This window comes from Leptonotus elevatus, chromosome 2, assembly GCF_054856555.1.
Source record: "Leptonotus elevatus isolate MCC_2025b chromosome 2, RoL_Lele_1.0, whole genome shotgun sequence".
NCBI lineage: Eukaryota > Metazoa > Chordata > Actinopteri > Syngnathiformes > Syngnathidae > Leptonotus > Leptonotus elevatus.
In genome coordinates, this window is record NC_141240.1 from 32,839,317 (window position 1) to 32,866,189 (window position 26,873).

At 41.6% G+C, this 26,873-nt stretch overlaps 2 protein-coding genes across 5 annotated transcripts in view; one reads left to right on the forward strand and one right to left on the reverse strand.

Annotated features, from left to right (window-relative positions):
- Positions 1-53: 53 nt before the first annotated feature.
- On the reverse strand, positions 54-23,387 carry ift122 (intraflagellar transport 122 homolog (Chlamydomonas)). The gene is made up of 29 exons (XM_086068347.1): positions 22,976-23,387; positions 21,085-21,151; positions 20,742-20,826; positions 20,579-20,657; positions 20,339-20,415; positions 20,200-20,266; positions 19,972-20,118; positions 19,250-19,325; positions 18,393-18,584; positions 17,985-18,123; positions 16,031-16,233; positions 15,266-15,403; positions 14,634-14,798; positions 13,751-13,948; positions 13,536-13,676; positions 13,278-13,331; positions 12,851-13,012; positions 11,026-11,192; positions 10,462-10,633; positions 9,691-9,793; positions 7,247-7,387; positions 7,075-7,172; positions 6,623-6,726; positions 5,342-5,507; positions 5,106-5,220; positions 3,478-3,603; positions 1,769-1,845; positions 1,513-1,677; positions 54-484 (listed from the first exon to the last, which is right to left on the reverse strand). The coding sequence occupies exons 1-29, from the start codon at positions 23,017-23,019 to the stop codon at positions 398-400; spliced, it is 3,555 nt and encodes a 1,184-aa protein (XP_085924473.1). The 5' UTR covers positions 23,020-23,387; the 3' UTR covers positions 54-397.
- mbd4 (methyl-CpG binding domain protein 4) overlaps positions 23,000-26,873 on the forward strand; it is a 5,351-nt gene continuing 1,477 nt past the window's right edge. The window contains exons 1-5 of one of the 4 annotated variants that reach the window (XM_086068351.1): positions 23,000-23,268; positions 24,317-24,509; positions 24,577-25,049; positions 25,124-25,189; positions 25,266-25,397. In XM_086068351.1, the coding sequence (XP_085924477.1) occupies positions 24,340-24,509; positions 24,577-25,049; positions 25,124-25,189; positions 25,266-25,397 (841 nt within the window). In that variant the 5' untranslated portion in view covers positions 23,000-23,268; positions 24,317-24,339. Of the gene's footprint in view, positions 23,269-24,316; positions 24,510-24,576; positions 25,050-25,123; positions 25,190-25,265; positions 25,401-26,873 lie in introns of all 4 variants that reach the window. The other 3 variants (XM_086068350.1, XM_086068353.1, XM_086068352.1) reach the window with 3 other exon arrangements.

The following is a 26,873-nucleotide window of genomic DNA, read 5'->3' on the forward strand; positions in this document are numbered from 1 at the left end:
CTATATCTTGTATTTCTTTCATCATGAAGTGATGCAATGAATTTGCAGCCGAATCTTTGCAAATTGTTGTTTATTGATACGAGTATAAAAATATGTTCTCATGCCTTAAAAAAACTGTTGACGTGCTATAATTTTATAAAACATATGCTACAGCTCTAGAATACAGTTGTGCGAAATGCAAGTCTATGTTGAAAAAATGTGATGAGTAAAAACAACAAAATGTACGACGACATGAATTTTTACACTCCCTTGAAAGTGCCACTGCAGTGATGGAAATGTGCAACTCGGGAGAAATGGACAGCCGCCGTCCTTTTGCGAACGTGAAGGCGTGTACGCCAAATACGTATCTGGCCACAGCGCAGCGGCGACGTTGAGTGCAATGGCTGATATCGTCCCATCAGTTTCCTTCATCGATGGGTCGCCGACAGAACGGGCAGCAGTTGTGCTGAAGCAGCAGAAGCTCATAATCTTCGCTGTGGAACATCTGATGAGAAACAAAAGCACATGAACACTCTCCGTCATTGGGGGAAACAATCGTAAGCAATACAAAAATAAAACTAAGAAATTAAGTAAGCCACTCTTGAGATTGACATAGACATGTAGCAACTAGGGGTGGGAATCTTTGAATGTCTCATGATTCGATTGGATTCCGATTTTGGGGTCTGCGATTCGATTCAGAATCGATTAAGAACGATTTTTGATTCAAAATGATTTAATTGACAATGATTTTTGCTTCAATTTATAGATGTGCAAGGAATTGTAATGATCTACTCCAGTCTGACTCGCTAATGCTAATTAGCGCGCTACTCGCGGCGCTTTTATCACTCAAAAGAACGGCTTCACACTGCAAAAAAAACCAACTTTTATTAGAACAACTTGATCGTGACTTTTTCTTTCTACTGTCTAATGTGGCTACAACTTAACAGTGTATTGGACGGCGTGGAACCACACTGCCCCTAAGTGGACAAATTGGGTACAACATGAACAAAGCTCCAAATAAAGGCAAGACAGTGAAAAATAATTTAAATAAAATCGATTTTGGGACATTTTACATCGATTCTGAATCGTACTAAATGAGAATTGCGATTCTTATGAGAATTTATTTTTTTGGGCACACCCCTAGTAGCAACATGGAAGAACGGAAACCACCATTACGCAACACATTTGGAAAAGCAAGATATTCTCCATTCATAGAATTCTTTGACGTTGTCAGCTACAAAATTATTTGTCACAAATATGCTGTGCCTTGTGCCATTTAAAAACCTTACAAATTTAAAAAACAAATAAACCAGTATGGTGTACATTATTCTAGTTCTAGTTGTTAGCATTAGCACATTTAGCATTCATCAGTTCACATCGTTAGCAAAGAAGCGTTACTTGTTAGCTAGCGTATCCAGTGATTTTTTTTTTCTTTTTCTTCTCTAACGAGCAGGACAAAAGTTTGTGAAGTAAAGGCTACATTCAAATCTTGTTCTCCCCAACACTTGAAAAAAGTCTGTACAAAGCACGTACCTTGAAGCAGGTGGGACACATGGTGATGCTGACGTCGGGAAGCAGCGAGCGGAAGTACTCCCACTTGAGCGGCGCCGGCCAGCGCTTGATCAGGACGTCCCTCCGGCTCATGGAGCGCAGCACCGAGCGATTCACCTTGACGGGGACAAAGTGCGAGCCGCCCTGCTGTTGGGAGGAAACACGCGGGCGCACGTGCGCCCTCAGTCATACGCCTCGCTCGTGCCTTCACCTCGCCAGCTGCTCTCTCCTTTCTTACCTCAAAGACCATTTTGGGTGTGAACGGGTCTTCCTCCGCATCATCCAACTCGTCATCCATCTTTAACACCTGCGTATCTGAAATGCGCGTTACACGTTGAAGCGCACGTGGAAATGGAACAATCAAAATGTGATTGGATGGTTAGCATTTAGCAAGAGCTTGACGTTTAGCATTTGGGCCATTTTCAGGGTCTTGAAAGCAAACACTAAGAGTTTTGGGTGAAATGAGGTCACAGACATTGTGGATTGATATACATGACGGGCTTCATCAGAAAGTTTTCCAATTAAGAGAATTTTCTCAAGAAGATGGATCTTTTGGTATTGTTTCGAGAGATGGTATTGATGACTATCTGGTTAACGCTATTCTTATCCTGGAGGGAAAAAAATTACACAAATGTAAATCTATATTCTGCTATTTTCACGAGTTTGTTTCTTTTTAGAAAAGCCTTAAGCTGAGGTAAAATAGGAATGCTATTAAACTTATTTGTATAATTGACAAATACATGTTATGTGAAAAGCCCTAGCCTTTTTTTTTAATTGTTTTTTTTATATTGTGTATTTTATTTTCATTGTATACCGGTTCCTCAGAATTTTGTGCTATAACAAAAGCCATAATGTTGTATATATATCTGTCTTTGATACAGATGTGTATGTTTGAAACAGTTCACTTAAAAAAAATATATATATTTTAAGTCGAGATTTTTCTTTTTAAAAAAACAAAAAGAGTTTTGGGTGAAGTTTTTTGACTTTTTAGTGGCCAAGAAATGTGTGCCATGATTTTGTGTTCCTAAAGACAAAAGTGAAGGCAGTGTGGGGGATAATTATAAGATTCTGTACTACAAAAAATGGACGGGAGTTTCGAGTTGTCTTTTCTTTGTTTTCTTTACTCCAACTTGCACCCCCAAAAAAAAAATACAACTATAAGTCATTAACGTCTTTCTCTACCGATCTCTATTCTTCTTCACTCTTCTAAATATATACGCAACAAGTGCATCTTTTTCTTCATGTCCGTCTTGAATGCACAGCAACGTCCAATAGCAAATGCTACCGCCACCTAGTGGTAGATACATTTTAATGCACATCGATTTTAAGCAAAATTTTAATACATACTTTTAACTTCAAAACACTTTTTATAATCACTATGAAATTACTTTAGATTAATTATTATTAACTAACGATACAACAGGCCGTACATGTCGAATTATGGTTAGGATTCACAAACAGGTTATTCCAATCATTTTGAGCCTGGGAAAATGAAGGCACTTACGCATAAAAACATAACATGCTAATTCCGTATTTTTGGGAAATGTCTGAAATAAAAATCCCCCCAAACTCTTGATGCTTGGTACATTTCATCCTGTCTGTCTTCTAACATATTTGCTTGTAATTACCCGTACATTGTCAAATCCCAGCGTGCTCCACTTAAAGAGCTTAAATGTTGAAAATGCCACATCAGTTGTTTGTGTCATTGGCAACAAGAGAGTGGCTCGGTGCCCTTGAGCGTCTGCCGCTAATGCAGGTTAATCTCGCCGCTCGGGTTAGTGTCATTAAGATGAGACACGCTAACCCTATTAGCTCCACAGCTAAGATGACTTAGCGGCGACAGCTTAACTAGCGAGGCACAATCCAGGCCACGGCCGACCACGGCGCCTCATACAAGTGACAGAACCCAGCGCTGCCGGAATAAAGGGTTAGGAATAGTTCAGGTACCGTTGTCCATATGCTGCCAGTGCGCATCCGTCGGCTCCGTGTGAGGAACTTCCAGGTCGATAAGAGACACGGCCTCCTCGTCGCTGACGCCTTCCTCCAAGTAGAACTGCACCAGCGGCAGCACCTCTGCGCACACAAACGCTCGTTAGGTTACAAATCCCCGATCACAACCGTCAGCCATGTTCGGCTTCAAGAGGAACCGAAGATGCGCTGCGACTTTTACAGCTCAACGTTGACATTCTTGCGCAACTTACTGTTGGACAACAAGGAACGGAGCGACAGAAAGAAAATCCTTAATCTTAATGCAGGTTATCAGAATGTGTGCATGAAAGGGTAACAAGGCTGTAACGAGCTCTCTAAATCGTGTGTGAGAAAAACTACAATGCACTCCTCAATGTGCCCTGTACATTAAAAAATGGGATTTAAGATTTTTTTTTTAATTGGGCATCATTCCATGTAGTGTGAATGTAGCCTGTTATATTGCACAGCTTGCCATAGAGTTAAAAAAAAAACGTAGCAGTTCTTCTCTCCTTTTCTCATAGCCAAGTGAGTGTGAAAGAGAAGTGTGTATGTGTGTGTGTGTGTGGGGGGGGGATGCAGGAGCAGAGCGACAAACTCAAAGCACCCCCAAAATTTTTATACATTTACCTGGGGTTGGGCAATACATCGAATTCGATACATTATCATTTTAAAAATCGCAGAAAATTTTCTAAATCGTGAAATCGAATTTTGTCTTTTGGCTTATTAAAAGCTGTTGTTCTTATGTTGTGTTACATTCAAATGTTTTTGTGGCAGAATGCTGGATGGGTGCTTTACACATTCAAGACATGTTTACAGTAGCTACCAACTACTTCATTGTGGCATTTAAGAAAAAACTATGAATGTTAAGTTTATGTCAAAACTAATTTAGAATCAGTATACATTTTTTGTCTGAATATTTTGCACATTAATTATTTTTGAATAAATGAAACATTTAAATAAATGTTGGTTGGGTTTATTAGATTAAAATCGTAATCGTCCTGAATGTCTGTAAAAATGGAGATTTTATTTTTGGGCCCTGGGAACAATGCTGATTTATTAACAATATGTTATAATTGGCAGGCTCTCACCAAAAGTACTGAACAATCCTGAAAAGTACATGCGATATGTGGACTTTTTGAATAATTACATTGAACTGATTTGGAGGAATCCTTTTGATATTCAGTCATTTATAGCAATGTAAGCACCAACCTATTTTGCAATGCAGCTTCCCATTCTGACTGCCTTCTTGGGCCTTTTTATCTTTGGGAAATCTACACACATTATGAGAAATGTTTGCTAATCCGAGGAGTCACTTTTGGGGCAATTTAGTGAACTAAGAAAGACTTCTTTGTTTGAAGGCTGTTTTCACAAAGTCAGTCAATTCTTTTGGCGAAATGTCCAAATACAATCACAAGTCTTTGTTCGGTCGTCATCTCGTGAGATCAGGCTTTGACTTTCAAACATTTGCCACATTTCCAAGCCACAAATGAATGAGACAACCCCCCACCCTCCCACGGCTCCAATTTGCCGCTGACGTACCATTAAGAGCTAGAGGTGCTGTGTGTATGTGTGTGCGTGTGTTGTCTACAGTTTTGCGCTGCACTCACCGTACGACGAGGCTGAATAAATGAAAGGCTGCTTGCAATTGAGGCACGCCGTCCCCTGGTTGTTCAACAGCGGCTTGTTGGAGCAGCGGTAGCACATCAAGGCTTCCGTCAGTTCCTTTTTACCACAGGCGGAAGGGAAACAAAAGCAAACATGTGTCACAACGTGAGCAAAAAACGGCTTGAATGCTGATTCAAGCCACGTGAACAGAAGATGAATGAAGTGCTATAGAACAAACCTCGCTGTCGTGGAACGGTTTGGCCCGGATGGTGAGGCTGTCCAGTTCTATGCACTCCTGAAAACGAGACGGAATGTACAGCTTCTGGAGCTTCTCGTAACAAAGTCTGGCTAACTTATAGGCGCCCAGTTTTCGACTTTGCTTGGCCAAAGCGTACAAGGTGTTACTTGAAAGGAGGTCAAGGAATTAAAAAAACTAAAAAAACAATAAGAGGCGAGATGTCAACCATACACGACCAGCAACATGGGCCAAATCCAAATGTCTTGTTTGTGGGCTTGCGTACGCCTGAGGGTCTGCGTAGTGTTGCTTATTTGTATTTATGTGCCAATGGACTGGTAAAAGCGGCGCTCAACAATGTTGGTCAAGGTCAAAGGTTAATGAGATGCGGGAGCTAAACTAAAAGCTACTGAACGCAGAAAATTGAATTTCAAATTGCTACTGCCACCTGTGGCCGAAAAATGTGACTGCATTTTTCTTTCTTTCACATACACAATGCGCACAGGACTCAGAATACAGAGGGCGGGAAATTCGAACCCGAATCCAGTCTGAAAAAAATCGGTCAGAGGTTTACAGGGGTTCTCTTTATGAAAATTTAAGTTGCTAATCTACTACCGGTAATTCAAAAAAAAAATCTATAAAAATGCTATTGTAAAGATATTTTGGGGCAAATTGTTACAAAGTGCAACTTCAACTTTAAAAGTCCACTCCTCCTTTTGCACAGCGGTTCGCTCAGACAAATAAATGCCTTTCCTGCATGCATGTGTAGCACAGTTTTAGTATTAGGGACAAAAAACAAAACCAATAATATTGAAAATTCTTGGGGAAAAAATGCAAATATGCGATATGTGGGGGTCAAGTGTCAACTCAAAATATTATTGCTCTTTAACCAGCAAAATTATTGGGGGAAAAAACCCTGATAAACCACCAGTAAGAGTTTTCCAAGAAAAACAAAGCCTGCCCCCTCCCCCCAAAAATATTGCCACCAAATCCACCAACAGGCGAATCTGCGGGTGACGACCCACAAGTATGCGGGGGTCCACTTTATAACAAAGTGAGAAATGTTGCGGCATAAGGTGCAGCTTGACGCAACAGGAAATCGCAATCACAAAAATACACATATTTTCAAAATGCCCCTTTGGACAATGCATTGTTATATTTGTACAAGCATTGTCATGATCGCATGTGGCACCGCGACTGCCGCATCACCCGAAGGCTCCAGCCGCACTGGATGAAAGTGATGTTGACAGACCGCCTCCAGTGTTTAGTTGAAGGGAAGGATACACTTTAAAGATGCCTGGTGGTGGGTTGTCCTTGGGGAGGTTGCTCAGCAGGAACCGACAGATGTTGAAGAGCGTCTCTGGCATGAGGGAACTGAAGGGCTCATCCTAGAAGCAAATAGGCATTCACGTTATCAATATGAGCAAAAATAATGCCGGGATGTGATCACAGCCAAGCACAAATGTGTCAAAACAAAAACTAACGGTGACAAGACATGTCTGTAATTTCTATTTTTTTTGTGATCCCCCTTTTGGACCAGTTCAAGCACAGCACCATTTTGTCAAACTCAGATGCAAAAATAGAAAAGTTCACTCGGTTGCAAATCAACTCTGATGGATTTGCAGCCTTACAGGAAGCTGACCATCAATTCTGCAGCTCCTCCAGATTCCTGAGAGTCATTCTAATCTGAAAACCAGGCCAGTCCTGGCAGCTGGCAAAGTCCTGCATGTTCTTACCGTGTAGCGCTGAATCGGGTGGTAGACATGGTAGAGCTCTGCAAGCGTCTGGAAATGTTGAAACTTTTTCAGCATTTCATCTCGCTGATCTTCATTTTCTGTTGCATACGAATGCAGATGTTAGACAGATCGTGATGAAAGCAGGGAGGCGTCCAGACGCTGCAAGCCTCACCTCTGGCGATGTCGAGACATTGCATGGAGAGCATCCAGTAATAATAGCCGGCGTCGTCAAACCTCCTCTCCACTACTGCATTCTGGGTAAGCTGCTCCAACACTTTGACAGCTTCGTTCTGTCGCCCGGCCTTGTGAAACGCTAGTCAACGACGGAAGATGGGATTGTTACTGCCTATTTAGTACCGCTGCGTTGAAGTAGCTTATTTCACCTTGTCACATTATTTCTTTGTTCATCTGGAACGTCTTTAACTCATTCACTGCCATTTGACGGCTATAAACGTCAAAAATTAATTTGAACTATTTCTATTAGTTTAACATTTTTTTCACTTTTGTTAACAAGAGCATGAAAACCTAGAATTATTTTTATTGTACATTTAGAACAGATATTTAAAAAAAATTATTAATAGTGAGTTAACTAGTGAAGTCATGCGAAAATGTAATCGCCTGACGTCGCTAATTTTTAATAATCTTTTCGTTTTTCTTTTTTTTTATCGTGCCAGGCGATTTAAATTTTTGATGGTAATTAATTGCATGACTTCAATAGTTAACTCTTGATTAATCACAAATTTTATATCGGTTATAAATGTACAATAAAATTAATTTTTTCTAGGTTTTCATACTCTTGTTAACAAAAGTGGGAAAAATGGTAAACTAATAGAAATAGTTCAAATTAATTTTTGACGTCTATAGCCGTCAACGGCAGTGAATGAGTTAAGAGTGAAAACAGCCTTTTGCGTTGTTTTGCAACGCTCTCATCTCAGCGCAAAGGAATTTGGCAAAAGGCAAATGTACTTGAAAGGCGTCAACGCGTGTGTGCTATTGTTAGTGTTGCTATCAGAGTGTAATTAGAAGCAGCTTGATGGACTGCAGCCCACCAGCAATCCTGCCCGGAAAACCACAGCTGGGGGTCCAGATATACTGATGTCTTTTATTTAACAGCCCAACCACTTGGCTGCACCAGAAACACACTAACACATACTCAACAGAGAGTTTAGATAAGCTTGACAGACAGACAGTGAGATAGTAGACTTATCTGTCTCGTCCTATCCTGCCTACCTTGAGGCTCATGGAAAAATTCCAAAAGGTTATAAATGTAAAAATACTGTATAAGGAAAACTAAAAATGTCATGTGATTTAATGAGTCCATAGTAATGGGAGCATCAGGGTAAGGAGAGACGTGAATGAGGTGATGGAGTATAGCCATCCTTTCTCAGGTATAGCGTACGTATGTTACAACAACAATGATCAAGTGCTTCCATCAATGTTTTTTTTTTTTCCTCCCCGACGGCACGGGTTTAACTCCCTCCAACACAGCGGTTCTCAAACTGGGGTTTCACCAGCCTTGGCTTGTGGCTCCCCAAAATGATTAGCAAAAAAATGTAGAAATAAAACAAACATTCCAAGCCAATGACTCCCCCCCCCCCTCACGTAGCTTTGGGCCAAGTAAAAGCTCCATCACATAAATCTGACATCCCGGCAACAAGATGTCGTGGCAGTGAAACACAAAAGGCGCACAGATTGAAAGTGCAGTTTAGTTTGCGGAACAAAAGGCATTTTTTTCTGCTTCGAGAATCAACGTCATTCTTTTAAGATTCCCACTTTTTATCCGAACCAAGTACATGTTTGCAAAGATGGCAACTTTGTGCTTGAAAAAATACAACTTGATTGTCAAAATGTTTTTTTTTTCTTTCTTGAAATTAGGAAATGTGTGAATTCCTACAATCATTGTCAAACATGAATTTGCACCTTCGCCCCACTCGCAATGCTCCCAACCGTCAATCCAAATGTCATTAGATAGACTCGTTGCAACAACACATATTGAGGAAAGGAGCAGAAATAATAGCTAAAATTGATGAGCCTTTTGTTTGGCTCGGTAGTATGAATAAAAATGTAAAAAGTGAAAAAATCCCTCAAATATGTGAACTTTTTCTGCAGCCAGGAGACAAACCAGAGCCACGGGCTCAATTACAGTCAATAGTCAAAACAAAACTGGCTCACTTCCCTCCCTAAAACACACAAAATCAGCTAAATGCTAAATGAGCAGGCTCCTCAACAATCAGACCTGCTCAGGCATGCACGTGAATTTGACGGTGACACAGAGCAGAAAGATTTTGTACAAAAAGGAAATGTGCCTGCTGAGATCGCAATTGTAAATCTATGAGCTGATTACGACGACGGGTACAGTCGGTAATCATCGTCAGAGCTGCTTCAGAGGCCCGCTGATGAGAAGCATGCGTACACGCCGCTCAGCTGCCAGACGGCGCAGTTCACTTCTGCTCAGCTTTGGCAAAGAGGATCATGTTCTCCAGCGGATGCACACCATTTTGGAACAAGTCGGGAAAACTCTCTGGGCTTTGTGAACGCTGACGCGCAAACGGGCTCCGTTTCCCGTACAACAAAGCGGGAAAAGGAAGGAATGAATGAGGGAAGACACAAACTCACCTTTTTGTGCTTCCTCGAATCGGTCGTTCTCAGCCAGCCACTGAGCGTAAGGCACAAAGACGTCATTTTTAAACTGAGGATGCTTCTCTGCCAGTGAGAAGGCCTGAGAAAAAAAACAACAACAATGATAATTTGACAAGTGGACATACAGAACAGCTCCAGTCAAAACATGGCGGCAACAATTACTAAGCAGCTGAATATAAAGAGAGTGATTTTCATACTCAATTAGAACAGTTTGAACGGATGCACTCTGCACATGCTTGCATGCACCGACAGCCACTAATGAATGTAAATATCAACTCATGAGAACTATATACGAGTAGTATGAGTACAATGGAGATGTGGTGTTCCAAGGCCGCGAGTCCAATTATGTTCTGTATGTTGTTCCTTCCTTCTTTTCACTGAGGGTCAAATACTAAAGTCTTGCTCATAAAAAATCATGAGCAATTCTGTTGGAGCCCACAAACCTCGTCTCAGCAACATCATATGCACTGATTGTGGAATGTGATTGGGAATGCAACAAGATTTCCGTGCGCTTGAACGTTTTGTGCTTTTCTGATCGCAAAGTGGACGGGATGAAGAACTCCGGAGCGCTTTTAGCAGCTTATAAGGTAATTAGGCTTATGTTATTAAAATTTAGCTTGCTTTTCAAGAGCTATGACCACACAGTTGGTCACTGTGTACGTGTTTCCATCTTTCAGCACCACGCCATGTGGGCGGCGGGCTGAAGACGATTTACACATCGAGCAGGTGGGAAGAAAAGTGGCAGACCTCATCCCAGTGCTGGGTTTCCACATGTAGCTGCACCAGGGCCTGCAAGTCCCCCATCTTGGAATAAGTCTCCGAGGCGTAGCCGTGATGTTTCAGCTTCTTAAAATAGAAAGCGCATTTTGCCAGCGGTTCTCGTTCAGCCTTGTCCAGCTTACGAGCCAAGTCGATCAGCCTGGAGGAAAAGCACAAAGAAGGGGATGAAAGGAAGGGAAGGCCAGGGGGATGCACACACGCGCCGCCATTTAAGGGCTCCGGAAAATGAAGGGGATCACCTGCCACGTTTGCAGCAGCCTGATGATGAGCTGCCATTGATTCGTGGTTAATTAATGTTTTTTGTAGAAAATAATGATGCTGCACTGAAGGTCACCTTGAAATCATTTTTTAGAACATTCACTTTTGATGGTTTAAAAACATGTTTCCAGCACATCCTGGAGCACAACTCAACAACTGAAAAGAATTGCCTCCAACTAAGCCAGAATGTGGCATTCGCGAGACCCAAACAACCTCAAACTCACTCAAAAGTCTTTTGTGCAATCCCTCTATGTTATCTTAAAAGACACCTACATGTCCGCCCAGCCATGCTCTCCCAAAACATCGATGGCTTTAAGATTCTCTCCGGCTGAGATGTACATCTCTGCCGCTGCCTGGGGCTCCTTGCTGCACTTGGCCCAGTCGGCCTGCTTGGCCATCAGGATGCGAGACGTCTTGGGGTCCGCCGGCCCGACATAGTCCTGCAACATGCAAAGAAAGTGACTTACTGTTTGTTTGTTTTTTCATTTTGAATGCCTGGTACAACTAAAGGACATCTCGCCATTCCCTATGATTTTCTTGGTAGTCACCAAAATCACTGAGAATAGAATTAAGCTTAAGCATGTGAAATACAAGTTACAACATCAAGTATGAAGAAATCAGCTATTTTGTTGTTTTCATTGAAATATAACTTTAGTGCTGCCAGGCATTACAACAAACAATATTAATTATTTCCGTGACTGTTGACACATGCGCAAACTGATGCTTTATCTCACTCAAGACGGACACGTGAAGGTCAAGTCGGAGACGGCGTAACTAAAACATACGGTCCCTGGCAGCAGATGGCCGCACGGCCGCATTAATATACGGCAGCTACTTCAAACACACACCACACAATCTGACACACGAGCAAGTTGTCAGCCCTTCGTCATCTGCTTGGCCAATATAAACGTGCCGCCGATGATCAAAGACTTCACATGCGAGTAAACAGGAGAGAGAGAGAAAAAAAGGCATCAATTTGTTTTTCCCCAACTCCAACCGACCTCCAATGAATTCATGTGAAAGCAGATGCTCCATTTTCAACTCTGAGTGTGGAGGATAGCTTTGTGTTATGAAAGAATACACGCGTAAAAGCATGCTGTCGTCTTATCATGTGCTGTTCGCATGATTTGTGCGGGCTCATTCATGAGGAGACGGGCAGGCTATAAAACAAGCTTTAAAGCTGCTGAATGCAAAAAGTTAAAAGTTCAGATTGCTACTGCCACCTGTGGCCAAAAAATGAAACTGCACACTTGTTTCTTCACGTACACAATGCGCACATGACGTCACAGCCGCAGACAGATGTAGGGCTGTGCAGTTAATCGAAATTCTATTACAATTTTAAATATTACACTCCCCAAAATCAGTATAGTCGTTTAAAAAAAAGATTAATACTAATTTTTGAGTTGTTTAAATGTATACATTTGCACTTTTTTAAATTTTAAAATAACTAATTTAATAAATTTTGTTTCATCCAAAAGGAACTTGCATAATTATAGCGTTTCTATTTTTTTAATTGGTCTTATTATTTTTAAATGTGTAAACATTTTCTTGCTTTGTAGCAACAAATAAATGATCATCCTACTGCACATTGCACAAGATGCACTCCAACTTCAAGTTTATGCCAACATACATAAATAAATAAATTATTTATTTATCGTAAATATATATTATTATAAATTATGTTTGGTCCAAAAGGAAATTACATAATTATAGTGTTTCTAATTTTTTAATAGGTCTAAATATTTTTAAATGCTTGAATATTTTCTCGTTTGAATAATAATCGTGATTTCAATTATTGTCTAAATAATCGTGATGATTATTTCTTCCATAATCGAGCAGCCCCAGACAGGGCAGGAAATTTGAACCCGAATCCAGTCTGAAAACTATTGGTTTGCAGGAGTACCCATTGTGAACACTTAAAGGCGTTAATCTAGAAGACGTTTCAGTCATAAATTATAAAAAAAATAAAAAATAAAATGGCTACTGTAAAGATATTTCTAGGCAAATTGCTACATAGAGCAGCTTTACGGTGGCAAAACGGCACATGCGAACATACAGTTTCTTGTTTGTCTTTTGCAAGGAGCACTCATTTGATCACCTTGGCGTAGTCGAACATGCGCAGGTCAGTGTACATGCCCAAAGCTTTGGGTTCCTGGCCGGCCCGCTTGTAGAGCTTGGCCGCCTCATGGAATTTCCCCTGATAGGCGTAGATGTCGGCCAGGAACAAGTCGTTGTCGTTCTCGCCCCTCTTCTTCCTCGCCTGCAAACCAGACGACGCAAGCCATCACATGTACCGCATTTATGTCCTTTGCAGAGACACACACACACTTTCATCTCACTCTTTCAAGTCCAGTCAACTTTTTGAGTGCATGTCAATACGATTCATGATACGAAGAATCCTACATTCACTGCCAAGTTCATGTGCGTTATGTCGCAAAGAATTCAATGGTGCTTCCTTCTTGTCGGTTGGTGTCTTTCTGTTTCAGTCTGTCAACTTTGGCTAAAGCACAAACTATGTATTTTACCTCAATACTGTTGATGAGCTCCAGGTAGCGCAGGTCTTGGATTCGAATGAAAGCCTGGAAAGCAGAGGAGGGCTTTACATGCTGCCTGCTACTACACGCACAAATGTGGCACAAACAAACACTAAATGGACACATTGCTTTTATCAGCGGGTCTCATTTTTCTCATCCGGTTAGGAATAATTAGCACAAATACATTTATATCGCTCTGCACACAGACAGTGACATGTAAAGATTTCATGTTGAAAACAAGCAACTTGCCTTCTTGGCAATGTCAAAATCAAGGCCCTCCAGAGCTTCAGTGGCCAAATCCCTCCAGTCGCTGTCTGTCACACCTAAACAGGCAATTTGGTGGGCCTCCTTAAACATCTTCCTCTCCAGGTACTGGTACATGGGTGCAGACTGGCAGGAGATCGCAGCAGAAAACATCAGTGAACATAAATGCATAACACTACCTGCATGAGATGCACCCTCACCTGTGGGACCTCCACGGCAGACATCGAATAGACGTGGAGGCAGAAGATTTTGGAGCCGTTAAAGCCCACCATGAAGCCTTGCATCTTCTGCTGGTGTACGGGGAAGTTGCTCGCTTTGATGTTCAGGTAGCCGTTGCCAGAGAAGCACAGCATCACCTCACACTGAGTGTTCCAGGCCACACTGTTAGCATTAGGCTCCTGCAGGGAAAGCAACAACAACAAGAAAAGCTTGAAGAAAGAAAGAAAAAAGAAAAAAAAGGTACACGTTCCTTTGTAAATGATCACATGCAGCGGATGACAAGCGTAAATGTCCGCTTTTTGTGGTGTCAAAGAAAAGAGGACCATGATAAATGATTTATACAATTAATGTGACCTATTAGCTGTACAAGTCAATTGATTTATAAAAAAATAATAACAATAATAAAGCTTTGAGAGGGCAAGTAAAAATAAACCACTGAGATAATTACACTGCCAATGAGAATCAATGTTCTCAAACACCTTACTTGGATAAATAAAGGTTAGAACTGTTGCGAACTGATGAACCAAATCACATTCAAACTCCCGTTCACTGTGTCAGCACAAACCTGCCACGAATTAAAGTGCCTCAGACTAACCCTAAATCAAATTCAGCTGTTTTAGTAGGCTTTTCTTGACATATATACGTACAAGCTATGGTCTGCAGTATCGGTGAGAGCTCATTGTTCAAAGGTCAATAGTGGCGTTAAAAAGACCTGGACATCCCTTCAACAATGATGAAGTTCTGAAATGAAGTACCTTGGTCTCATTTTTGTTCAATTACAAAAACCTGCATTTGAACGGGGCTTTTTTTTTACATCCAATGTCACCACGGAAATGAATGTTCAAATGCGCTCTGCTCGCTGACCTGAAAAAGGAGTTCTTTGCTGATAATGTCATAGACCAGCAGCGTATTGTGCTCATCCACCACGGCCAGCTTTTTTCGCGACGCGCTCATGTCCAGACATCGCACCGATGTTGACAACTTCAGCAGCGTGATGGGAAATGGGTTGTCGACAAAAATCTTTAAGATCTGCAGGAAAAACAATCCACTGTTATTTAGAGTAAAGCGTCAATGTATTAATGCCACAAGTACAGCGAGCAACGCAACAAGATTTCAGTTAGTCAAAAATGCAAAGGTTTGATTGGATACTTCAAATGGTGTGTAACCTAAAATAAAACACTTTGTTGTGATTAGGGAGTAAGAAATAAGTGAACGATTGCGAACCTTTTTGTGACTCCCCAATCACGAGAAGGGGACTATTATATAGTAGACCTAGAGAGTTCCTAAAAAGTTCACAAAAAATCACGTCACCTCGATTCAGGTGTCGGGATTTGAGTGCGTTCGCAATCATTCATCATTCCCACTTGCTAGACCAACGAACGCTACATGATTTTTGATCATGTTACAAATGCCTTTACACAACCATATCATCCAAGTCTTGCATTGACTGGTTATTTGTCTTCCTTTTTTCCCCCCAAAGATCTGGAAATACTCACAGCGCCGTTTTTTAAGCCCACCAGAAGGCCTTCCCGGCCTGGCGGCCCGCCGATCACTTTGATGTAGCGAATGAGCGACTCCATGAGCCATTCTTTTTCTTTGACGCTGGAGAAGGACAGACACTGAAGCCTCTTCTCCTGTAAAACACATCAGCGCGAAGCGCTTCACTTGATGTCGCGTCACAGTGCGTAAATCACCTGCCTTATTTCCTTTAAGTATCTTTTTCTAGGGGAGGCATTCATCAACACCTAACAAATCTTGCCAGACTGCTCTTTTATTAAAACAAGAGTACAAACAGGACGTTGCAAAGATAAACAAAGATGTGCTTTGACGTCGAGGCCCACGTCCCATATGAGCGCAGCCCATTTGGAGTGTCTAAAAGCTGTCCGAGGGATCAAACGCAAAACATGCGTGATTGAGGAAAATCGGAATGATTTAAAAGGAAGTAACCTATGTGTTATGGCAGCTTCTCCTCCCCAAGAGTGTCCGTCAAACACACAGAGAAGAGAAACAGAGGCTGAGATCTGCTTCATGTGGTCCCTTTCCTTCACTCACAACTTGCTTTTTAGAGTTTAGGAGTGTTAAAAGGAGGATTGCGACAGGGCCTGCGTAGCATTTACAAAGCACGCGGAAACATTGGGGAAACACACCACGCTGTTTTTCCCCCTCCTCCGGGCTCATTGAATTTCTGAACGCTTGCTCCCAGCCAAATCGGCCATTCAAGTAGTACTCAGCAACAAAAGAAGTTGTGTAGCCCTTCGAACCTGACACAGGACGATGTGATTGGAGCAGACCACCAGCAAGTTGCACTCAAACTTCTTGCAGATTTTCTCTTTGATGCGATAGCGCATGTCCGAAGAGTCGTCAGAGAAAAGCTCGTAGATGATTATCTTCTCGGGCAGCTGGATGGCAAGTCGGTTTTTGTAGATGGCAATTTTCTTCACCAGCTCACCACATTTAATTCTCACTGAAGAAGAGAAAGAACAAAAAGAGAGCAAAGACAAGAGAGAGTATTTGGAGGTTAGGGTTTGATATTACTGTCCTGCCTTGATGCTTATTTCACACGAAATGATTAAATGCATTAACAGAAGAATTGAAATACTATAGAAGCATCTCTCGATTTATTATTCTTTTTAAAGCGGAATAAATACATTACTATGGATAAGAATAGATCTGAATATTAGTTTAAAAAGAATAGTGTAGAAATAGTTCAAGTAGAAGAAATTGAAGTATAGGCTTGAATGTCAGTTAGCAAATGATAAAAAAAATAAAGACACAATGATGATAATAAGGGTGATAACGGCGATTAGAAAAATTATTAGATATGGGGGGAAAATATATTTTAAAAAACAAGATGTATTGTAAAATAAATAGTTTTTCGTGTTGTTTTGATGCATAAATAATGTGTTAACGGAAATATGTGAGATGTGTAAGAGGGGGTGGGGATTCAAAAGATGAAGCTTCTGGTGATGTGCGTTGTTTGAACTTCAGGAGTGACCAACAAATATACTCACTGAAATGTCTCACTGTGAACCTATATATATATATATATATATATATATATATATATATATATAATGTATTTCATATTGCCAGCCTCTTAACTCATTTGCTCCCAAAAACATATAAATAAGTTTTATTTTAAATGTTTCAAGTGTCCCAAAGACGTATTTATACGTTTTTATGCTAGCGCATACAGAAGGCTTTGATGCAGCCTCTAAACTTCAATGAACGAGTGAAGCAATAGTAATACTTACAAAAACGGCCAGCAGGTGGCAGCAGAGTATAAGAGATCAACTTGGGCCATGTTGAAAACAAGCGGATTTACCCACAGTTCGAAACAGATTTGTGAATAATGATGAAACTTAGCTATATTCTTAGCTAATTGCTGCAAAACGGAAACAGATAGAAATATTATTTTTTTCCTGATAAAAAAAGAGACTCTAATCTTTCTTTTGGTAGGTTCCATGTTTTTATAGCAATGGAACACAATATTCTGTGGGCCTTGCAAAAACAGTCAATATCCAGTAAAACAGGCGGGAGCGAAGGGGATTGCTTCAGTAAAAATGTCTGGCAGTGAGTGTTTTAAAATAATGCCCCAAGTCATATTTTGACAAAAAATATATTATTTGCTTTAAACATCTTTGACCACTTCTGCTAAAATTAGCTACATTCTTAGTTTAACAGATCATTCAGTTACACGCTGAAATAAAAATATGAATTAATATAATGAGAATGTGGTTCAGTTGTTCCTGTTTTCTGACAAATATTTTAAAAGGACGTGGGCAATTATTTTGGAGGCGTATCATACAAGGTGATTGGAGGGAAAAAAAAGTCCCTATTTTCACTCATACGGACCACGACAAGCCAACCATCACCTGGGGAAGTGCCATTCAGTCATTCAGCAATGTCAATAACAAAATGTGAAGGCATGAAAATCCAATCTTCAACCTTAACTTCCAAGCACTGACAAATGGCCAGATTCAACATTCCTGCTACGGCAAAGAACGAATGGACCGGCAAATCTACACTCTGACTTCAATTAGGTGCACACACATAACAATGTGAGATAAAAATACCACCAATAAATAATATAGGAGTATTTTTTTTTGTTGAAAAAGTTACTTTTAGATCACCCTCAGAAATCACAAATAGCACAAGCGAGTCACCATTAAGTTTGACCATTATTGTGGCGGATTGCGAAAACAAAAGCGCAACCTTTTCCTTCCGTGATGAGGTGCTGGACAATGACATCAGTCATGTTGTCTCGATAAGCGTAGCGATCTTTGTAGAGGCCGTGAACTGTACTGAAGTTGAGCTGGTAGCAGGCGATAGTCCCATCTTGGCAGCCCATCACCTACGGAAGAAACAACAATGGAATGTAGCAGCGCATCTCATTAACACCTCCAAGAAAAGACTGCAAGAGTGGGAGAATGTTCCTGTGCTTGGAACATCCACACAGACAAAGTGAAACTTTCAGCACTCGATTCTCTCCGCAATGCCACATCGCTCACAGCTAAACATAGCAGAAAGCAAGCTGTATAGGTGTTAAAGCACATGATAAAACCACTGTCTTTGAAAAAGCATTGTTGCCTCAGTCTTGAAATTTCACAGGAATAAACTCGCCATCAAATTGGAGTCGGGCTTGACCCGGCAGGTGCACACCCTGGAATTCTGCTCGCCAATGACGCCCAGCCGCACGCCATCTTTGGTGTAGAGCGACGCCTGCTTGTCGGAGCCGCCCATAACGATGTACTCGCCCTTGGAGAAGTAACTGACGCAACACGGGTCGTAGGAGAGAGTCCTGTCCTTTCCAATCTAACAGACACAAAAGAGACAGGGAGGCAGGACAACAATTGAAAAGGCGTCCCTTTGATTTGTTGCTCAGGCGCCCGGCCAACGTTTGCCACCGTCTTCAAATTCAACACCGCATCCCACCATCCTTTTAAGAGTGGCTTGAAAAAAATTAATAAAACAGACAGAGCGCTAGACGGACACAAATAAAAGTGCATCTTGGTTTGAAGTAGCTTCTGTCTCAGTGTTCAAAATCCATGTGCTCAGCTCGGTATTAATTACACACCTCTACACATCTGTTTCTCCGCTCTGTGAAGAAAAAAAAAAAAGAAGAAAAAAAACAGCCCTGACAACCCACCGATGATTCTTATTCACTGCGCACAATTCTTGGCTTTGTAATCCAAACCGAATGTTCAGTGAAAAAAATGAAATAAATAAGTAGGCCAACGGCAGTATATGAGCCCATGGCATGGAAGCAAAAGTAATGAACAGTGCATAGTTGTGTTCAATTACAGCACTGCCCCCGGGGGAGTTTCGGAGGGAAGCGAGACAGCGAGGGGCCATGAAATCATAGCAGGGCCAGCTCAAACACACTCCCAGCTATTCCATTCCAACAGGAGACCGCCTAACTTTGCAAACAATTCGCTTGCAAATGACCATTGCAAAGTCACGCGACTTGGGACACTCACCTGCTTTCCACTGAGTTGGTAGAAGGAAAGCTTCTGACCCCAGTCGGCCACGGCCAGAATGTCATGTTGCTCATCCCTCCAGAACACAAGAAAAAAAACCATGTTAGCAGTTTGTTCATGTTGTGGTATATATTTTAATGATGCTAACGTACACTTGCTACATAATCTTACAAACAAATGTTTGCTAAGGAGAAGTTTTGAGTAGCTTGCGGGCCTTTTCTAAAAAAAAAAAAAAATAGCTCACCAGTAATCAGACATGGTGATTTCTAAGTCATGTTGTACAAAAGTGGTCATTTGAAAATGGAAACACATGCAAAGATTGACAGAAATCAAATGATGCTAATCGAGGTTTGTCTGTTTCCTACCTTGTTAAATCATTGTTGAAAATTATTGTGAGGAATTCTGAACATCATGGAATATCACTCAGAATAATAAAAACAAAATGTGTTATTTAAGAAGCAGGCCTGACTTTTTTGCTGACCCGTGCTTGACGGTGAAGTGACAAAAACCTCAATATACGGACAGTGTCTAATTAATTGCATTATGTCCAGAATAACTATAAGCAAATGATTGTAACTGTCTGTCATCCTGTGCTACCTCAAGGTCCAAAGATTCATGTCTATCTGCTGCCATCTATTGGCCTTACATGGAATTTCTTTCCTGAAATGCTCTTGAGCCGGTGTGACTGGATTTGTATCCAGTTCAACCCAGACGATACTAACTTGGAGGGGTTCCAAGCGATGGACCAGACGGGAGCGGAGGAGATTCCCGAGCGGTCTATTTTGACCTTTTCCTCGCCGTTCTTGTTGCGAATGCTCACCACGCCATTCATCATACCGAGAGCGAGGTACTGCCCATCGTTCGTCCACCTGTTTTGACGGCAAGCGGTCAAACGCGTCAACGCAGACGTGCTTCATTCAAGTTAACAAGCGGAAGCAGCGTTCACTCACCCGCAACATGTTATTTTGCTGCTCACTTTGTGTTTGTTCACCGACTTTTGCTCCGGCGACCAAAGGCCTATAACACAGTAAGCGGGTATTGTGACGGTCACCAAACATTAGGAAAGACGTAAACTCAACAGGCACTGACCGAAGTCACCCGAGGAACAGGATGCGAGTTGGTGAGTGACCGGGTTGTAGGCAACGCACTGGATCGAGTCGTAGTGTCTACAAACGTTCACGCGGTAAAAAAAGACATGAGAAAGTCGCATCTTGAAGCATTTAACAACAGCGGTTCAAGTGTCAAACGATCATTATATTGCATAATATTTGACCAAACAATCATTATTGTACAGAATTTGACTAAAAAGTGGTCTGACATTACACTTACGTGTACTTTAAAATACCCTCCAATTTAGATGTCCAGATGATGATGCTCTTGTCTGCTGAGCCAGAGGCAAATCTTTTACCTACAGAAAGAAAAATGCAAATCAGCAAAACAAGAGAAGCAGCCAGCGAAGAAAAACAATCAAAAAAAGGAAAACGGTTATTACCGTCCTTGGCATAAGCAACACAGTAGACTACATCTTTGTGTCCTTTTAAAGGTTGAATAATGGTTCCGTCTGAGGTGTCGTACACCTACAAAAAGCACAACATTTGGCAAAGAGCAAGCATTGCTGACAAGTGATCAATCGAGTAGGTCTAAATAAATACATTTCATTCATACAGCACTTTTCACAGATACGACTCATAAGTGCTTATTTATTTACTTATTTATTTATTTGGTCCATGAACCACAAGTGAACAGTGTTTCGAGAGCAATATACATATAACATTGTTAACGGGATGCAGTTTGAATGTGTTCGTCAAAAAGTATGTTGAACTGTCAAATCTTACCAGGACATGAAGGCCTGCTGCCACTACGAGTTGGCTGCCATCGGGTTTGAAGGCCAGGTCATAAACGCTGCAAGGAAACAATCGTACCAACACTTCAGTTCAAAATTGATATTTTGCTTCTAAAATGCACGAGTAAAATGAATGGAAACAACTCGTCACTATATTTACTTGATGATTCCCACAAGGAAACACAGCCATGGAATGAGAATGCTTAATATAAATAAGAAGGTAAAACACATTTGTCGTTATCGTTTTCAAATGTGGTGGTGCATGGGCCTGACGTGAATGCAGGTGGCATCGATGTACTCGCCACTCTGTGACAGTGACAATGTGACGGGGGAAAAGGCTGCTTGTCCTTTTGTGCTCTGGGACTCAGTGGCAACAGGTCCAGCGTCGTGTATAGCATGCCTTTTGCCCAAAGTCGGCTGGAATAGACTCCAGCGACACTCCATGGGCACATGTTTGATGACATGATGTGACGGAACATCCATGCATCTAGCTTGATTCCTTTTCATTTTGGGGGTTACAATTTGGGCTGGTCACCAGCCAACCGCGGGGCATTATGTCGCCAAACAACCACACCTGTGGACATTACTGACTTTTGAGTCTTTAATTAACATAACAAGCACATTTTGGGAATGTGAGGGAAAAGCCGGAGTAGGCCAACCTGCCTGAAGAAAAGCCATAAAGCCACTATGCTTGTGTGGCTTTTCTACTGGTAAAAAATAAATAAATAAATAAAGGGAGGCAGAACAGAGATTGGTCAAATGTTACAAACAGCTTGTCTTCTTTTGAAGAATGAAAGGATGCAGATAGATAAGTGCAAGTTTGAATATTTTGAATGATGATGCTATGATAACACTAGCAATGAGTGAGATTCGCTTTTACTTGCATGGGTTCCATCTGAAAAGGTCAGGGAGTCTGTTTCAATGCCGCTAGAACAGGGGTGTTAAACTCATATTAGCTCAAAGGCCACATGAAGGAATATATATCATCAAGTGGGCCAGATTGGTAAAATGATGGTATATCATTTTAAAACAATTGCCGCCAATTATACCTGTTGTGCATATATATTGTTCCCAGAATGCATTGTGTGGCGCAGTTAATGAAGTTATAAGGACGTTAATCCTTGTCATATTTATTTTACCAGTAATTTAATTTCTGGCATATTTAACAAGTTTATGTCGGTCTATGATTTTATTTTATTTTTTCTAAACAAACCGTAATTTTAGGTTATGCTCAGCTGAGGATTGCTTGCGAAATTATGAATTTATATGTTTTGATTGTGGCCGGCTGATTAATTAGTCTGACATTACAATTATTATTTTCTTATACTTTACAAAATCATCGCGCGGGCCGGATTAAACCCCTTTGCGGGCCGTATGTTTGACACCCCTGCGCTAGAAGTTTGCAAATGACTTGACTTAACAAGTTTGACCTTCGGTTAAAAGCAAATTGCGAGCCACTTAGCTGCACTGTGTTTGCTTACGGACTGGACTTTTGTTTGCAATTTTGGAACAGAAGTCAAGATGTGGGAAGCTTTCGCAGACAGCGACATTAAGGAACATATCTGGCCCGCGTGCCATGAATTTGATAACTGCCTGACACTTGCTAACCTCTCAATGTTAGCATTGACTGGACGTCTTACTGTTTCACACAAACAAAACGCAATGTATGTATGCCATGTATGTAGCATATCTGGGTGGTCCAAAATTGTGATTTAGCGACTGGGTTTGTGTTGCTTAACGGAGCGTCAGTCGTGTTGCGCTGTGCTAATTTCCAGGAGCTAGTTGGTTTAGCAGCGGTTGGCATAGCAACCGCTGTTGCTAATCGCGAGCGTCTCATCCGCCTGATAATGACGATGACGCAAACGCTACGCAAAAACGCTCACCAATGCTGACGTGTTGTTTCTTTCCATACCAGGACGGCTCTCATTTCTTGACAGGTTCCAGCTCTGATTTGGATCAACAGGTTGTTTGCCTGCTCACTCGCTCATGTTGCCTTCTCTTGTCATGACTCCCTGACAGCGCGCAGACGCAGACTCACTTCCTGCTTCACACTTCCTGCTTGCTCAGTCGCTCGCGTCGTCAAAGCTAAACCTCGCCAGCAGATGCTAAGCGGGCTCTCACATTGATTCAGATCAATCGACTGGACTTTGCTGTTGATTGTACCAGGGGTCGAAAAGTAAGTTAATTTGGAACTGATTGTTTTTAGGCGTATATCCTGAGAAAGCAACGATTTTCGTATCAATTTTAGCGACACTACAGCCGCAGATTGTGATAGCTCTTCTTCGTCCGGCATTCTGCGCCTACAATTTCTAAGCGACGTTGGAGCGCCCCCTGCGGTGATGTAGGCGAACAGCAATAAGTGAATTGCGCAATAAGCTACGCATGCGTGGTAAACGTACAAGTGGACGGAAATAACTTGTCGATGTCTATTTTAGTACGGTCTTTGTGCAAACCCGTTGGACAATTAAGCGCACTAGTAGAACAAATGTGTCTTACTAGTAGGTTAATGCTTTTTCCACTACTAGTGCAACTTTCAGTATATTAATAGTAGAAACGTTACAAGCGGCCTCCTTGTGGATGATAAAATCATTCCTAAATGCATTCACAATAAATCTGTTGCAATTGATGAGTGCCAGGTGTACATGAGCTATTCTACTGCTCCTCACACCAATTCTGTTCCATTTGTGCTATACAAGTGGTGTTTTTCAGGCGAGTTTAATTGTCATTTTGACGTGTGGAACCCTCTGAATTTCTTATATGAGATGATTGGTGGATATTTTGAGCTTGTCAGATAATCAGAGAAGGACTTCAAAAAACAAATCTGACCCAAAACACTCAATTTCTCTAGACCTCATCATCCAATTTTGAGAATTTTGGCTGTGTAGTATTCAGGCTGAAGCGGCCATTCCAACCACACAGTAGTTAAACAGACTGTCATGTTTGGGGAATTCTGTCACATTGCAAGCATGAGTATGACTTTGTCAAGAATATCAAATAAATGCTCAGACTGCTCCCCCTTTGCATTATTCCATATTCCAAATGTTTCTTTACTATATGTTCTTTGCGCCCCCAGTCATCTGAAATTTTTGACTTAACTTCTTCTTACGGTACCTTGATACTTTTCCATTAAGCAAGCGTCAGTTCCCAGTTTATTCTCAAAATGATGATGCAACATTTCCAGTGTGGGATATTTCCAAAATTGAATTCCCATTGAAATTTACCAGAAACTTTCCTCAAATGGACTGAAATGTTCCACTTGTGTGCAAGCCTGACTGGAACTGGAAGTCTACGTGTTGGAAGCGACATGGATTCGCGTGCATGCTGCCTGTGCCACAAAATGCCTCACGGTTGGACCAGAGAGGTTCGGCGGCGGCGAGCGGGCAAGACAGCGGGAAAAGTGGACGTGTACATCACCAGGTAATCCCGTCCGTCCGGCCAACAGCATTGTGCCACGCCCGACTAAGCACACGTTTGTGTATTGAAGTCCCCACGGGCAGACCTTTCGATCGAGAGCTTCTCTGCGAGCGTTCCTCGTGAAAAACGCTCAAGACGTCGACATCAACCTCTTTGATTTTACAACAAGCTCCCTGCAGTGTCTCCCTGTCGGAGAGAAACAGACAAGCAGTGGGCAACAGGACATTCCGCATGACGCATCCAAAATACTGGCTCCACCTCCTAAAGAATCTAAAGGTGCAAGCTCCTCCCTCACAAGTGTGTGTGTGGAGCAGAGGAACGTTGAGAGCCAAACGGCTCGTGAACACGCAACAGCGGAACATGAGGACGCTTGCCCGCTGAGGCTGGAGCTTCCAAGACAGACTCACGTCGGGCATTCGGATGTGGACACCGTGGAGGGAGGGGAAGAGGGACGAAAGGTTGTCCTCCAGGCCCGACAGGAGCAGTTGCTGTCTGCCCTGACTGCCGGATACGGCGCAAAAGAAGTGGCAAATTCCAAAAATAGTAAGTAGTCACTTGGACATTACGGCAAAGTAACAAACTTTTGCAATTTTCCTCACGTGTTTTTGTACGAGCAGAGTCCAAAAGTTCTGAAGACAAACGGAAAACGAGCCCTTACTTCAGCAGGAAACCTCTGGCGGATGGTAATGTGTCGGACTTGAATAATTGTGCGGGAATGATGACACGTTTCTGAGCAAATGTCATCTCAAACGTGTGAAGGTCCTGGACCCCCTCGAAGAAAAGCCTTCAAGAAGTGGACACCTCCTCGTTCTCCTTTCAACCTTGTTCAAGAAATCCTTTTCCATAATGTCTGGAAACTGCTGGTGGCGACCATCTTTCTCAACAAGACAGGTGGTAAGCTTCACCGCACACGAAAATTTCACCCAGCATATTTTGCAGAAATCTGCGGTTTATTGTTTGTTTGTTTTTTGGGGTCAACTTTTTACAGTAACATTGTCCAGTATGGAAAAGATTCTCTTGAAAAACTTTTTGGGTCGTGGCCAGTTTGCTCGGGCGGCCCGCCCAAGTATTAAGATGTGGGAAACACTAGTTGCGAGAAAAATGAAATGATCACAAAGACGGAGGAGGTGCAAAAGCGTTTTCCTCATTCAGCGGCATTAAGCTGTGGATAGGACAAACACTGTCATTCATTCATTCATTGAACTCATTCACTCCCAACCCTTTTCACTGAAGCAATCCCCTTCACTCACGGCTGTTTTACTGGATTTTGACTGATTTTGAAAGGCTCACTGAATATTGTGTTCTATTGCTATCAAAACATGGAACCCACCAAAAGAAAGATTAGAGTCTCTTCTTTCATCAGAGAAAAAAAAGGTATATTTCTGTCTGTTTCCATTTTTTATTATCATTAGAATATAGCTAAGTTTCATCATTATTCACAAATCTGCTTAGAACTGTAAGGAAATTAACTTTTTTCAACATGGCCCTGGTTGATCTCGTTTGCTCTGCTGCCACCTGCTGGCCATTTGTCTAATAACTACCATTTCTTCTACCGTTCTCTGCAGTTCAGTTCAAAGCCTTCTGTATGCTCTAGCATAAAAAAACAAAAAACGTTTGCGTCACTCAAACTCCATGTGGCTTTTAGCGCTGGCGTTCGTGAATTAGACGCTATTTATCAATGATACTCATTTGAATAGCAACTTCTCCGCCAAATGTATGCAAATTACCTCATTAACTCATTCACTGCCATTGACGGCTATAGATGTCAAAAATTCACTTTATTTCTATAAGTTTAAAAAAAATTCCACTTTTGTTAACAAAAGTATGAAAACCTAGAAAAAGTGTTTTATTGTACATTTAGAACAGATATAAAGTTTGTGATTAATCGTGAGTTAATTAGAGAAGTCATTTGATTAATTACGATTAAAAAATGTAATCGCCAGACGCCCCTAATTTATATATTTTTTTTAAAGATTCTTGAAAATTTAAATAAAATAAAAACATTTAAAGAAAAGCTGATTTAAAAAAATAATAATTTCAAATAATTTTAAAAAGTCCATCCATCCATCCATCCATTTTCTGTACCGCTTGTCCTCACAAGGGTCGCGGGGTTGCTGGAGCCTATCCCAGCTGGCTTCGGGCAGTAGGCGGGGTACACCCTGTTTTGGTTGCCAGCCAATCGCAGGGCACACAGAGACGAACAACCATACTCACAATCACACCTATGGACAATTTGGAGTGTCCAATTCACCTGCCATGCATGTTTTTGGAATGTGGGAGGAAACCGGAGTACCCGGAGAAAACCCACGCAAGCACGGGGAGAACATGCAAACTCCACCCAGGAAGGTCGAAGCCCGGACTTGATCT